General features: G+C 38.7%; 1 protein-coding gene across 4 annotated transcripts in view; it reads left to right on the top strand.

The window, feature by feature from the left end:
* Positions 1-12,817, top strand: part of CRYZL1 (crystallin zeta like 1) — a 28,043-nt gene extending 15,226 nt beyond the window's left edge. For all 4 annotated transcript variants that reach the window (XM_024197053.3, XM_024197056.3, XM_026652122.2 and 1 more), the window contains 7 exons: positions 2,021-2,132; positions 4,499-4,519; positions 6,615-6,713; positions 7,819-7,940; positions 8,478-8,583; positions 11,832-11,877; positions 12,574-12,817. In XM_024197053.3, the coding sequence (XP_024052821.1) occupies positions 2,021-2,132; positions 4,499-4,519; positions 6,615-6,713; positions 7,819-7,940; positions 8,478-8,583; positions 11,832-11,877; positions 12,574-12,673 (606 nt within the window). In that variant the 3' untranslated portion in view covers positions 12,674-12,817. The remainder of the gene's footprint in view (positions 1-2,020; positions 2,133-4,498; positions 4,520-6,614; positions 6,714-7,818; positions 7,941-8,477; positions 8,584-11,831; positions 11,878-12,573) is intronic.
* Positions 12,818-16,127: the final 3,310 nt, after the last annotated feature.

A 16,127-nucleotide genomic window follows, 5' to 3' on the forward strand; every position in this document is an offset into this window, starting at 1 on the left:
TCACCTGAAGTGAGAACAGGCATTCACATGGCATTGTTGTAGCTGGTGTCACATATTTATGTGCCAGATGTACTAAAGATTCATATGTCCCTTCATGCTTCAACCATCGTTACAGAGGACATATGCCCATGCTGATGACTGGTTCTGCCCGATAACGATCCAAAGCAGCATGGACTGACACATGTTCATTTTCATCATCTTGAATCAGATGCCACCAGCAGAAGGTTGATTTTCTTTTTTGGTGGTTCTGGTTCTGCAGTTTCCACATCGGAGTGTAGCTCTTTTAAGACTTCTGAAAACATGCTCCACCCCTCGTCCGGCTGAGATTTTGGAAGGCACTTCAGATTCTTAAACCTTGGGTCAAGTGCTGTAGCTATCTTTAGAAATCTCATATTGGTACCATCTTTACGTTTTGTCAAATCTGCAGTAAAAGTGTTCTTAAAAGGAACAACATGTGCTAGGTCATCATCCGAGACTACTATAACATGAAATATATGGCAGAATGCAGGTAAAACAGAGCAAGAGACATACAATTCTCCCCCAAGGAGTTCAGTCACAAATTTAATTAACAGATTATTTTTTTAACGAGCGTCATCAGCATGGAAGCACATCATCTGGAATAGTGGCCGAAGCATGAAGGGGCATACAAATGTTTAGCATATCTGGCACGTAAATGCCTTGCAGTGCTGGCTACAAAAGTGCCATGTGTACACCCATTCTCACTTTCAGGTGACATAAATAAGAAGCAGGCAGCATTATCTCCCGTAAATGTAAACAAACCTGTTTCTCTTAGCGATTGGCTGAACAAGAAGTAGGACTAAGTGGACTTGTAGGCTCTAAAGTTTTACATTGTTTTGTTTTTAATGGCAGTTATGTAACAAAAAAAAATCTACCTTTGTAAGTTGTATTTTCACGATAAAGACATTGCACTACGGTATTGTAGGAGGTGAATTGAAAAATACTATTTTTTTTGCAAATATTTGTAATAAAAAATAATAATATAAAGTGAGCACGGTACACTTTTTGTATTCTGTGTTGTAATTGAAATCAATATATTTTAAAATGTAGAAAAGCATCCAATATTTTGCATCCAACATGCAAATATTTAATGAATTTCAATTAGTATTCTATTGTTTAATAGTGAGATTAAAACTGTGATTAATCACAATTAATTTTTCGAGTTAATTGCGTGAGTCCCTAGTAATTTACTTTTATCAAGGAATTTACCCAGGAACATAGCATTTGCAATGACAGATTGGACTAATCAAGTCTGGTATCCTCTTCCTGTGGCTTTCAGTAGATGATTCACTAGGATAAGAAGGGGCACCCCTAAATACATTGGGCCAGTTGTACAATCCTATCCATGTTGTGTGGGGAGCTTTGCTCTACTTTGACACACTCTTTATATTGATCCCTCAACTGTAGATGGAAGAAGATTTCTTTAGTTTGACCTCTTTCCACACCACCACTTTTCAATTTCTCTTACATTGTTGTTCAGTTTTGAATACCTGCCCTCTTAACTGCTGGTACAGCTATTAGGTTCACTTGAGCAAAGAACCATCAATGTAAATATAGCTTTGCAACATATACAAGATAAGTGCTTGGAGCTCCTCTCTAGGGAGCATGTCATCCTTCAAGTAGCAACCAAACGCAAAGACTTCCTCTCTTCTACAGACATACTCAGAAATTGCAGCTGCATTTACAATACTTTATACACTGGAGCTGGAATTCAAGCTACAGCTGTTCTGGAAGGAGATTGTTCATCTCCTAGAGCCTGATCCAAAGCCCATTAAAGTCAGTGAGAAGACTTCCATTGACTTCAGTGAGCACAAGAGCAGGCCCCTAGGGATCTGAAATACTTGTCCAGCCATATTTCATTAAGACACCAAAAATATTAAGCCTGTTTCAAGGTGTCCTTCTTTGATCGCTCTAGAGCTACCCTTGTAATACAACTCTTCTTTTCAAACTACATTTCATTACTGTGGTTGTAAATAAACTGGTATATAATTTTTCCCGGCAGCCATTTGGTACAATAGCTATTCAGTTAGCACAGCACAGAGGAGCCAAAGTAATTTCTACAGCATATAGTCTTGAAGACAAGCAGTACTTGGAGAGGCTTAGACCTCCTGTGGGTAAGTTCTATTCTTTGACACTACACTTTGTGGGAACAATTATTTTGAAATATATTTTTCAATTTGACGTTTTTATTTATTTTAACAACTGAAATCTAAAATCCAAACTTAAAAATAAATAGTCTCATCTATAGTGTAAAGGTTTAGTCTAATTTCCTTTCAAAGGCAGTTAACATATGTTTTTAGATGCATTTAACAGGACTTTTTGATCTTCACATCCGTTGTGGTGTTGGCTATTTCCCAATACTTCTTATCTAGCAAAGACATTTCTATATAAGTTAATGCCTGGTTTTAGTCAGACTGCTTGGGCAGTCTCTTCATGTAGTAAATAACATTGCTCGAGAGTAGAAAGAAAATGTTATCTGACCATCAGTAGCACAGAATCAAATCTCTGTACCTGAAGTATTTCTGACATAATCGTGACCCCGAGGTATAGTATTTAGCTGCCTAAAATCAGAATTGAAACAAATTGAATTGAATTCAGAATTGAAACAAACTATGGGGAATTAGTTTTAAATTGTTACAGAAACAAGAGGGAGCTCAGTTTCATGATACTGGTATAATTTCTTTGTCAGAAAATCAGTGAAGTTCTATAGTTAGGAATCTAATCCTCTGGAAGTTTGAGCCAATGTCTTTCCATTGACTTCAGTGGGTTTCGGATTAAGCTCCAAGTGCGTGTTCGTCAATGACTCCTTCAGTTCCCAGTTTGTTGTGACATACACTAGGATTTTTTGGAGTAAGATATTGGGACACTATTCTTGGGAGTCAAAAGATTGTTTTTGATTAGGGATACAGGGAAAATAAATCTAATTTGTGTAAAATTTTTAAAAAAGACAATGTAAGCATAAAATCCTGCTTTTTCCAAAATGTGTAAATTTAGTACAAGTTTCACTTGAAAGGTAGGTATTAATATTTGGTCCATATACAGGAAGCTGTTTTCACATAATTTGTTGACTAAAGACAATAGCAAAACAGAGGAAGTATGTTAAACTGGTGGATTCTAATGTTAATTTCAGAATCAGGACAGAATATGAACATAAGTATGAGCATAATGTATTTCTAGCAGAGTACAGATGAGACATAAGAAAGAAATGTGTACTTATGGTAATCAGCTGCAAAGTTTATTTATATACGTTCCCTGTGACAGCTCTCCTGTGTGTTGATGACATGGTTCTCTCTGAGCCTTCTCAGTATAGTAAATAGCAGATGTTTGATACTGGACAACTTTCATACTCAGTAATAGCAGGTATTAGATAAATGGTGGCGTCAAGTCATGAAAAGTGTTGCTCTTACCAACTACTCATCATTAAGTTCAGTGGAAGCAGGAGGGAAGGACTAAAGACCTGTCTAAGGTACATTGAAACTGTTAGTCAGAACCATATATTGCTTCTAGAGAGCTAATGTGATTGTGCTGGTCAGAGAAGACTTGGTGAACCTTGTAATAAATATTGGGTTTTTTTTTTAATTTCTATAAACTATGGAGGATCTTTGATTTTGTAAAATGGTTTATTTCACAGATAAGCCTTGTCTGCACTGGTTGAAAAATTGTTATTGCACCTTGCCGGCAAGAAGTGGGTTTAAACAGGGTTGTGACTAACACATTTGAATTATAGGCTGGAGCACATTGACCTAAAGTTCAAAATTTATAAATACTCATTGAATATAGCACTAAATGTTCTGTATGTGAATGAAGTGGTTCCAAATAACTAGACTGTCACTTCACATTTTAGACAAATAACTAGACTGCCACCTCACAATTGGTTACCAATCACCAGCTTTTTAAAATAGATGTTAAATAATTTTGAAATATGTCTGTTACAGAATTTATACTTGTTTCTTTTTATACCATGTTGAATTATGCTCTCAGTCATGGCATCATTTTGATTAATGAATGAAAGAAATAGTAGGGTACCCAAGATGCATCCCCTGAAACAACTGATACTCTAGCATAGTAGTTCTCAACCATGGGTACATGTTCCCCTGGGGGTACACAGAAGTCTTCCAGCAGGTACATCAACTCATCTAGATAGTTGTCTAGTTTTACAACAGGCTACATAAAAAGCACTAGCGAAATCCGTATAAACTAAAATTTCATACAGACAATGACTTGTTTATACTGCTCTATATACTATACACTGAAATATAAGTACAATATTTATATTCATATTGATTTATTTTATAATTATATGGTAAAAATGAGAAAGTAAGCAATTTTTCAGTAACAGTCAGGCTTAAAGGAAGGCCACTCTGCCTCACTACAATTCCTAACTAAGTTTGGTTGTTTTTTTTCATTTACTGACTCTTCTAAATGCCTGCTTCACACCTTCTTCTTCTTCTCTCCTTTTTTCTTCCTTAATATCAAAAAGGCACGAGGCAACCTTTAATTGGTAAGTTCACTTTGCAAATTTTAGTTTAATCTCTTATGTTTTGGATATGTACCTCCAATTTTATTTGTAATTATTTCAGTTATGTTAATTTAAAGTGCAAAAACTTTACTGATGCAGCTTATTTAAATAGAAATGTCTATTTTATTCCACAAGCTGGAAAAAAGTTTAAATTGGCTACTTCTGTACCCTAATTGTTCTTGATTTCCAGCAACTGGAATTGGAGATTTCAGTCTTACTTTCATAACTGTATGTAAACAGCTACTGCAGGGGTGGGCAAACTACGGCCCGCAGGCCGGACCCGGCCCACAAGCCATTTTAAGCCGGCCTGCGAGCTCCCGCTGTCCAGTCGGGGCGCAGGATCGGGGGCCGCACCATGCAGCTCCTGGAAGCTGTGGCATGGCCCGGCTCCGGCTCCTATGCGCTCCAGTGGCCCCTTCCGGCGCTCCAATGGGAGCTGCAGGGGCGGTGCCTGCGGATGGGGCAGCGTGCAGAGCCGCCTGGCCATGCCTCTACGTAGGGGCCGGAGAAGGGATAAGCCACTGCTTCCAGGAGCCACTTGAGGTAAGCACCGCTCAGAGCCTGCGCCCCTCAGCCTCTCCCTGCACCCCAGCCCCCTGCCCCAGCCCTGATCCCCCTCCCGCCCTCCGAATCCCTCAGTCCCAGCCCAGAGCACCCTCCTACACCCCAAACTCCTCATCCCCAGCCCCCCCCGAGCCCACACCCCCAACCAGAGCCCTCACCCCCTCCCACACCCCAACCCCAATTTTGTGAGCATTAATGGCCCACCATACAATTTATATTCCCAGATGTGGTCCTCGGGCCAAAAACTTTGCCCACCCCTGAGCTACTGGATAGTTGGTGCAACATAAACCTTATCAACACCTTTTTCTTCAATAAAGCTTTGAAAAGAGAGCAAGAAAGCATTCTTTAACGTGATATTGTGTAATAGCACTATACAGGTTAAAATCTATATAAAAAATGTAATATGTTAATCTTCACAGCATTTCTGTTAGGTAGGTAATTAAGTGTTATCATTATTGCAAGGTTATTTTAGATGAGGATAATGATGCAATGCGATCAAGTGACTTGCTCAAATCCACAAAGCAAGTCAGTGACACAACCATGATTAAAAATGATGACTTTCTGATCATTCCTCTAGGCAAGTTACCCCCATTTTTTTCCCATCACATCCCTCCCCTTTCCCATAATGGAACCTGTCCTCACCCCTCTCTCCCCCATCCCCACCGGGAGCTGGGCCGTGGTCGGGGGCCGGGAGCCAGGCTTGCAGGGCCGCAGCTGGGGTTGGGGGCAGGGCCAGAGCCGAGCAGGGGCCAGAGTGGGGCTAAGAGCCACTCCCTCCCCGTCCCCCATGTGGGCTGGCCCAGGCCCAGCCACACCTTCCTGAACATTCCTCCGCGCCCCGCTAGGGGGGTGAGTCCCAGAGTATGGAGACCACTGTTCTAGTCCATATTGCTTCTATAATATAGCTCAGTGGTTCTCAAACTGTGGGTCGTGACCCCATTCTAAGCTAGCCCTGGCAACTCCATTAAACTTGCTGGGGGCCGAAGCCCGAGCCCCACAGCCCGGGGCCAAAGCCTGAGGGCTTCAGCGCTGGGCAGCAGGACTCAGATTACAAGTCCCCTGCCTGAGACTAAAGCCTTTGGACTTCTGCTTTGGCTCCCCCACCCACTCAGGCTTCAGTCCCCTCTCCTGGGGTCATGTAGTAATTTTTGTTGTCAGAAGGAGGTCTCGGTGCAATGAAGTTTGAGAACCCCTGGTATAGCTAATTACCTCTATCATCATCTAATTTTGATCACTGATAGATTTTTTTTTTTATGCTGTCTTGTCATAAACACCACTATATATTTCATTTTGAGCTTAAATGCTGTTAAATATACTGTAGTCGTTTGGTTTAAGTAAATTCAATCACTGGTCTTAAATAATTTGGAGAATAGAAACTGCTGGACTTCTTTGCTTTGCTGCAATTTTGTTCATAGCTCATTTTAAAGAATAGAAACTCCATTTGTATGTGTTCTGCTTTGGGTTTAAGTTCTAGATTCTTACTGTAACTGACCAAACTTCCTGTCCTGTCTAGCTCGAGTCATTGATGTCTCAAATGGTAAGATTGATGTGGCAGAAAGCTGTTTGGAGGAAACAGGCGGGCTGGGAGTGGATATTGTCCTAGATGCTGGAGGTTTGTAACTGCTGCAGAATTGTTCTGCTGAGTGGTATTAAATATTTTTATTTTTGACAAATTGCAAAACACGTCAATTAAAAAACACACTTACATAATAAACAACAATTGTGTGTCTGTTCTCCCACAATGTGCAAATGCACTTGTGCCTCTGAATGCCAGACCTTCTTAAGCGTATGAGATTATGTCACCCTTTAATGGAAGTATCTGGTATTACTACACAGTCATACAGATTAGTATTAGTTGTTAAGTAAACATTTTACTAATTATATTACTAGTTAAGTGAACATTTTACTAATTACGTTACTTTTAAATAAAACTCCTTGGATAGTTATGTTGCAAATAACTTATTTCCCATGGACAATATATGATGCTGAATGACTAAAACTGGGACTTTTTTGATCATTAAAATAAATAAAATTCATCTTCTAAATCCTGCCTGATATCTTTTCTTTTAGTTTGAAAAGGAATCAGCATGGAGGAAATTTGTACTACTGCTGTTTTTGCTGTTTAGTGGATAAAATAAGGACATAAATCTCCAGTGCTGTCATTCAGCACCTTGCATGAGCATTAAAGCCCAGAGTGAATGTGAATAAACCTCCTATGCTGAGAATATGACTTACTTTATAGTTAACAGGTTTTATTACTATTTAATGGTAAATAAAACATTTGTGGGACTTTCTAGAAAAACTTCCACTGAGCTCTTATTTATTAAAAGGAATATATATTAATATAATCTTACTGGTATTGCTTCATAGAGGTTCTGCTTTTGCATATATTTCACTAAAAACATTTTCAGCTGTATTTAATCACTGCCATGCATCTGTTTTGGTCTGTATTCTACTACACTGATCTGCAAACTGTGTATCTCAAAAACAGTTTTTCACCCCATTAAAAATACGTTCAGAGTCAATTTAAGACTGAACTGAAAAAACAAGAATAAGGAAAATGTAAAATGTACAAGTCGTGCTTTTCAGTGAGAAATCTTCATGAGATTCTGTTTCTTATATATGCAAAACACATTTTTCTGATAAAGCGGAAACTGAACATAAAATTTATTTTGTTAGGCATTGTACATAATTTGTATTCCTTTTGTTTTTTAAAGTGAGATTATACAGTAAAGAAGATGAGTCAACATTAAAACCGCAACTGCTGCCACACAAACATGATATCATTACACTTCTTAGTGTTGGAGGACACTGGGTAACCACAGAGAAAAACCTCCAGGTAAGGACAAAATACTGCAAGTTACTCTTAACCACAGAGTATTTTAGACCAAATGTCCATAGAACTCTGTCTCTCAAATGAATGGTCTCCCACTGCTAAAATAATATCCATCCGTTTGTGCACACACATGCACAAGCACACAAACCTTGACGTTTACTTCCAAAGCCGCAGCAAGTATTTATCCCGGGATAACAATAAATGTCTTTTATTTCTATCATATAACAAATCACAGTGTCATTTTGTATGAGTGGTGGTGGTGTAGAGAAGAAATTACTATAATAGCATGGATACGCTATTATTGAAGGGTTCATTCTGTTTGGCTCAAAGTATTGAACTGATTTGCCAGTCGTACAAGTACCATTTTTTCAGAAAAATTACACTGTAATAACTATTATGAATCAGTTCATTTCTGATAGATTTGGAAGGGTTTTTTCTCATCTTTTAGCAGTAAATATAAATCAACCATCCGGTAATCTGATTGGCTCATACCATTTTCATTTGAGAAAATGTAATGATGTTTCCATTAATTTGTTTAAGTTGGACCCTCCAGATAGCCATTGCTTGTTTCTTAAGGGAGCCACAGTCTCTTTTCTGAATGATGAAGTATGGAATTTGTCAAATGTGCAACAAGGGAAGTATCTTTATATCCTTTAATGGTGATTTTAGACGCTAACCAGTAATCTGCTTGTGAGAGGGGAAAATTACGAGAAAACTACTAGTATATACTCTAATCTAACAAAGCACCTAAGCATATGCTAAATTTTAACCATGTGGTTAAATGTTTTGCTACTTCAGAAACATACTAACCATTGTTTGGAATATCATTTTATGTATATTTCATTATTGCTATGACCAGACTTTTTATGTAGATTCCCTCTAAGTGTATACAGTATCTCCTCGCTTAACATTGTAGTTATATCCTTGAAAAATGCGACTTTAAGCAAAATGATGTTAAGTGAATCCCCATAAGAATTAATGTAAATGGGGGGGTTAGGTTCCAGGGAAATTTTTTTCGCCAGACAAAAAAGATTATATACATATACAGCATAAGTTTTAAACGAGTTCTAATCAGAGGATTTTCTGGGGACCTGCTAATGAGCTCCCTGAGCTTCTCCTAAAGCAACTGTGTTGATATCAGGTGGGATATTTCCCAGGGAATGCCTTGCTCCTAAATGATGAACTAGCACTCGGCTGAGCCCTCAAGGGTTAACACGTTATTGTTAATGTAGCCTCACACTCTACAAGGCAGCACCGAGGGAGAGAGGAGACAATAGACGCATGGCAGTGGCTGCAAACACTTCCCTGTGGAAACTAAACATGATGATGAACCCACGCTATCCCGCTGGAGCGCACCACTCCCTCCTCCGGACAACACATGCACAGCTGCAGAGGCGCCAACTTTCCAAAGTGCTAGGGGGTGCTCAACCCCCAGCTCTGCCCTGTGCCCGCCCCCACTCCACCTCTCCCCCCGAGCGCGCTGCGTCCTTGCTCCTCCCCACTCCCTCCTCCCCCCACAGCCTCCTGAATGCCGCGAAACAGCTGATTGCTGCAGGCAGGAGGCACAGGGAGGGAGGGGAGATTTGCTGATTTGCGGGGCCCGCCAGTGGGCAGGAGGTGCTGGTGGTGGTGGTGGAGGGGAGCTGATGGGGGGCTGCCAGCCCACCCTGGTTCCAAGCCCCAACTCGCCACCAGGCGGCAGCCAAACAATGTTATAAACAAACATTGTGCAACTTTAAATGAGTATGTTCTCTAATAGATCAGTGACGTAACAACGAAACAACACTAACCAGGACGACATTAAGTGAGGAGTTACTGTACTTTGGGAAAAACAGAACAGAAAACTAAAACAAATATTTTGAAGAAAGTAAAGTATTAGGGCCCAGATCTTCAACCAGTGTAAATCAGCTTAACTCCATAGAAGGCAATGTAGTTGTGTTGAATTACACCAGCTGAGGATCTGGCACCTTAAATCAAATCTTGTCTGTGCTTTTAAATTGTAGGGATTACTTGTTCTCCATTCTTCTAGGCATTAATTTTATCATCTACAAACCTTAACTTTTGCATTGTAATGACTAAACTGAAATATTTAATAATTCATTGTTCTAATTTTGTCTTCATAAGGACTGTACTTTAAGAAATCGTACCCTATTTGCAAATTCTATGTACCTACATTCTATTGAGCCCTGTGTGTCTGTGCGCATGTGTGCGCTGCTGGAGAGATGAGTGGCTCTTTTTATAAAAAACAATATCTACCTTTTGTTGCAAATTTAATGATGGTTTTAAGGTCCCTCCTTGTTTCTGCACAGCACTGCAGAACATGAGATCTGCTGAATCATTTTTGCAGTTCAGCAGAATAGGAATGTAAGGATTAAGTCTAAGGATTCTAAAAGGGAGTTAACTACATTGAGACTCTTGGAGCAAAGGAAGTCCCCCTCCCCCAACTAAATTGCACAATAGTTTAACAAAAGTTAAGCACACCAAAGGGCTTGTCTACATGAACATTGATGTGTGGGTGGGGAAACAAGTAATCATGAATATCCTTTTTAAAAAGTTATTTGTTGACATTCCACTTCAGTGCAGCTCTATTAATTTTCCTGATTTAAAAATGACTAATAATTCTGAGAAATACAATTTGTGTTCTTAGCTGTTAAACTAACTAAACAAACAGGATTTATTTGTAAGCTCTTATGTTGGCCTATAATCAAGGAGCATACTTTATTTACCACAAGTTGTTCAAACAGAATAACAGCATTACCTTGAATTGTTATATCAAAACATTGAACATATGTATGTGATCTGTGCACTGTGAACATATTGCAGAAAAAAAACATGGGAAGAGATCCTATGGAGATCAGGTTGAAATGGCTTACATTTTGAATACTAAATTGATTACTCTTAAAATTGAATGAATCCAAGTTACATTTTCTGGTGACTGGCAAAAATACTAAAGACTACCACTATGACTATGCTAGCACTTTTGTCGGTAAAACTTTTGTCAGTCAGGAGTATGGAAAAAAAACGACACCCTTGACTGACATAAGTTTCACTGGTCACCGGTGTGGACAGGGCTATGTCGGCGGGAGACACTCTCCCACTGACATAGCTACCGCCACTCATTGGGGATGATTTCATTATGCCAGCAGGAGAGCTCTCTCCCGTCAGCATAGAGCAGCTAAATGGGAGACCTTGCAATGGCATAGCTGAAGCTGTGCCGCTGTAATGTCTGTAAAGTAGACATAGTCTTAGTAAAACCCTCTTTTTCCCATTGATATGAGTGTTGCTGATTAGTTCAAATAAAATAGATTTCTTGAAAATGTGCACAGCATTTATACACTGTGCATGTCCTTGAGAGTTTAGTAAATCCATATGTTCTGCTTCACGTGTTTTTCTGCTCCCAGACTTGTCTTGATTTTTACCTCAGACAACTAGCTATCCATCATTCATACAGATTACTCATACCAAAATTTATCATACTTACTTATTTTCCAAAGAGTGGGAACCACCATGCTCTGTTTAATGATGGACATTGTAACTAGTGGTGTAACATCATACAGATCATGTAAAACTTAAGTTTTATTTTTAAAATTGTTATGATACAGCACTAGAACTCCTAGGTACTGTGGCAGATCAACTGATGATGTATTTGTTAGAGGGTACATTCGTCTACCTGCCTTGTTTATTTTGTTTTAGGAAGCATAGTTTGTAACACATAATCAAACGGACCTCAGATTAACTTTATTTTCAGTCTTTAAATCATCTCATCTAAGCTCTGACCCTGGGTGCTCTGCACAGATGCATGGATCTGCCCAGGGCAAATCTAATTGCAGAACTGTGGACTTAAAGATCAGCCCCTTGTGTATATATTGTTACCTTAACAGCCCTCTCAGATACGTATCTTAGAAGATGTGATGGAGAAGTTATCAAATAGTATTTTCAGGTAAGACAGAAGTACCATAGTGAAAACAAACTCTGATTAATACTGAGTTTTTAACCTGAGAAATAACTATTCTTCAGAAAACTCTTGCCACCTATACTGTCAACTCAAAGTGCTACGTTATGAGAAAAATGCTACTGAATCATTTATATGAAACTATTTATGGTCTATCCGTGTGGCTAGCCTGAAGTATTACCATATGGAAGACTTGGGTCCAATTCCTGGTTTTTCTCTCCTTGGATCAGCACTGCTTGGAAATCCAACAGAGGCAGCACATTCTTTCCTTGGGGGGAGAGAATACCTTGTGGTGCTCAACAGTACCTGACTGAAGAGTGTTGCTGGCTCTAAATGGAGATCTTTCTAGGCTTCCTCTGTCAGAAGAATGATGGAGTCAATAGAACTTGAGGCTGTCATAAGTGGGAAAAGGGAGATCCCTCACTGCTTACACAGAGAGTGGGAAGAGTAGCCCTCCCCCCACCAAAAAAAAATTCAGGATATCTTGAATTAAACTTCTGTTTCCTGTTTGCTTTACAGCTCTGCAGTTTTTCCAGGGATCCTAGCAGAGCTATAACATTTTCATTTTGTTTAAGGAGTAAAGTTGACATTGTAAAATGTAAAGTCTACAGCAATAGTCTTGGAATGTTTCTTATTGATCTGAGCGTGCACACCAGACAATTCTGACAGATTGCTCCCTTTTAGGCCTCAGTTGGATGAACCAGTCCCATTGTATGAAGCCAAAGTTTCTATGGAAATAGTTCAGAAGAATCAAGCAAGAAAAAGACAAGTCATCCAATTCTGAAGCACAATTTCCTTGTTTCTAAGACTGGGAGACAGAGATATGTAATATATTTGAGAAGTAAATTGGTGTACAACTTCAAATAGTTCTGTAGCTAGTGTCTGAAGATAGTGTCTGGGCTGTGAATGTTTTGGTACTGAGACTTTTAGTTTCTCTGTATCAAATCTATAGAATGATTCCATCAACAACTTTAAAGAGATACCATTAACTTAAAAATCACATCTGTCTGATTTTTCCCTCCTATTACTGTTATAAGTAACATCTAAGATTATTTTGGGGTTAGAGGAAAAAACATTTTTTCTGATTGTTCAGTTTTATTTTTTGCATTCTACACTATCTGAATAGTCTGCTTCGGTCTCTGACATACTCTTTTTAAACAGGGAAGAGAAAAATATTAAAATATAGGAAAATGTAGTAGTAAAACTAGCAAAACTGGCAGAGGGATTCTAGGGGTAGGCACAACTTGTTTGTAACAAGGTTGGGTTTTTTTGTTTTTTTTCAGACTGATTTGTTTTCAAGTTTATCATGTCCCTTTAAGATTTGAATTACTGTTCTACAACCATTTCATAACATCACACTTTTATATAGCTATAAAATTAAGGTAGACAAATGTGAATGAAAGATTACGCAGATATGAGGTCAGTCTTTCGCTTTAGTGTTCAATTCATGTTCATGTTCAATGCACTTTATTGCACATAGACTTTGTTCCTTTTTATATGGCTAAAGAGTAGGAAATGTAAACTGGATTTCCATCTCTGACATCATTCCTAAAACACCTTCTGTGTTCTTTCATTTACACCCTTTCACTTTTGCTCGTTAAGATTAACTAGTCATATACTAATGTTCATGAGATCAGCTTGTCCAACACCATTCTCCTTTCTACCACCACACACACCAGCATCCATCCTCAAGGAAAAACCTACAGCTCTTTCAATGAGGCCTACAGCTTCACTGCTTGTTACTGCTTGAGATCTGAAGCACATTGTACCCAACTGCTCTATTAATCTAAATATCGTTGTCGGAGGGGATGGTTCAAACTGTGAGCACTTGCACTTTGACATCTAGGTATTACATTGTTAGATTTAATCCCGAGTAACAGCATGCAGTGTTGTTGTAGCTGTGTTTGTCCCAGGATATTAGAAAGACAGGGTGGGTGAGGTAATATCTTTTATTGGGCCAACTTCTGTTGGTGAAAGAAAGAAACTTTTGAGTTTACATAGAACTGTTCTTCAAATCTGGGACTTTTTTTGTTTTTTTTCCTCCAGACCTGAAGAAGAGCTCTGTGTAAGTTCAAAAGTGTCTCTCTCTCACCAACAGAATTTGGTCCAATAAAAGTTATTACCTTACCCACCTTTTCTCTCTACTGTACCTTAACAGTATGTCAATTTACCTTGGTATGCTGTTTTACTAGTCACTGGGATTATCGCATGTCCTCAGTAAATCACATAATGCAGGTTATAAGAAGTACGAAAAAAATCTCATTTTTCCGTTTGTGATATAATGCAAGCTTGAGAACAGGTACTATTTCATACAGAACATACACATATAAAATTACTTTAAGGCATTGAGCTCTCTTATTTGAAATCAGTCTTGAACCCATGGTATATTCAGCAGTGTATTATATTTATTATTTATTTTCCTGTCACTTTCATTTCAGTTTCAATGCCTACAAAATAAAAGGAGAGAGAATAGAGGGAATGGAAATAAAAATGTAATACAAAGATGGAATCGGTTTAACAAAACTAGAAAAGTAACAATAAAATTGCAAAGGGAAAAAAGAATTGAGAGACTTCTAGGTCCTAGAACTATCAGTCTGATTATTTTTTTTACCGAAATTAATTTTACCGAATGAAATTAATTCATTCTCTTTCTCTATGGAGTGTTAGCTTAGATATACTTGTATAGAGCCTAAAATTAGTCTAAAGCTATTAGTGTAGACTTATGCCAAGTTTTTCAAAAATAGGAGCTGAAAGCTAGGCTCCTAAATCCATATTTAAACATCTGAATAAAGAGACCCGATTCTCAAAAGTGTTGAGCACCCAGCAGCTCCTGTTGTCCTCCCTAGAAAGTCTCTTCTACTAAAGAAGAAGAAAGCTCCTAAAGGGATTTTTCAGCCTCGTCTAGTCTACTAAGTCAGAGGTGCTGCCAGATATGGATTTGGACACTTTCTTGGAGGAAGAACTGGTTAGGCTTCTAAGCTGCTACTTCTACCACAGCTCCTGATGAGGCTGGCTTGACTGCTTTCTCCTCTCCTCTGAGTGCAGCAGAGCCTTCTAAGATCTGGTAGGCAGAATGGCATCTGCTTTGGATATTCATCTAGCGGTTTTGGTCAGCACGACACACTTGCTTTAGTCTGTCCAAAGAAGTGTTGAATTCATCTGTCTCTGTGGCCTCAGTCTCTGGATAGCTGTAGGTTTTTTGACACAGTGATAAAAATGTCTGCATTGGGTCTACACTAGCTCACTCCACAACAGTGCAGTGGCACCAGTGCTAAACTAATGCCAGGAAAATCACTTGGGTAGACAAGGCCCAGGTGTGAAAGACTCCTCCCTGTTCTAGCCCTTTAGATAACATTTCTGCTTCTTTTAGCATATATCATTCTAGTAAACATGTAAGGCTACTGTGTAAATAGCCTGTAATTAATGGCTTTGATATATCTTCAAATAAATCTTTTTTTCCTCTGTATTACTCTTATATACATATTTTTCCTTGGGCAAGAGTGAGCTGTCTTCCTAATATCTTTAAAGAGATTATCATTAATATTAGGGTGGGTTGGACTCTTCACTGGAATGGAAAACATTGGTGCAGTTTGGAAATATAGTCTAAAGTCAGACAGAGAACTGAAGGAGTGTAACAGGAGCAGATCAAAATAGCTTGTGCTGGTGAAAAGCGGAACCCAGATTCTCCCTTCGAGTACCATTACATATATAACAAGCAAAAGGAGTAGTAAACTGCTGCTACTTAGCCAGTACCTACACAGTATTTGTGGTTGAATAATATAAGAACACAAGTGTATAGCCTCCTATTTTAATATCTGGTAGACCATTTTCCCCTCTACTTTTGATTACAACCTGTTTCCTTTGGTGCTTGATGTGGGTAGGAGACCTTCCTTCTTTCAAAAGCTTAATTGGGCTCACATTCTGCCCATCTTGTTTGAAGCATTTGGAATTTTCCAGACTCCCATTATCAGATAAATATAGCTGCTGCCCACACCATACCAACCATTTTATTTACATATCGGATAAATGTGGTATTGTTGCAAAATAGCATCTTGGTACTTTTAGTGAGTTTTTTCCCCCTCCCAGTTTTGACATCAGTCCTACAGCACTCCCTGTAAGTCAAAAGCGTAAATGTATAGACATTGATTCCAGTTTGAAATTGCAAATTATTATTTTTCTCAAAATCATTCTATTTATATTTTAAATTACCTCTTTGTGAATACTTTTTGCAATAAAAG

The sequence above is a fragment of the Terrapene carolina genome, unplaced genomic scaffold (assembly GCF_002925995.2).
Source record: "Terrapene carolina triunguis isolate 2854851 unplaced genomic scaffold, T_m_triunguis-2.0 Scaffold31, whole genome shotgun sequence".
NCBI classification, from domain to species: domain Eukaryota; kingdom Metazoa; phylum Chordata; order Testudines; family Emydidae; genus Terrapene; species Terrapene triunguis.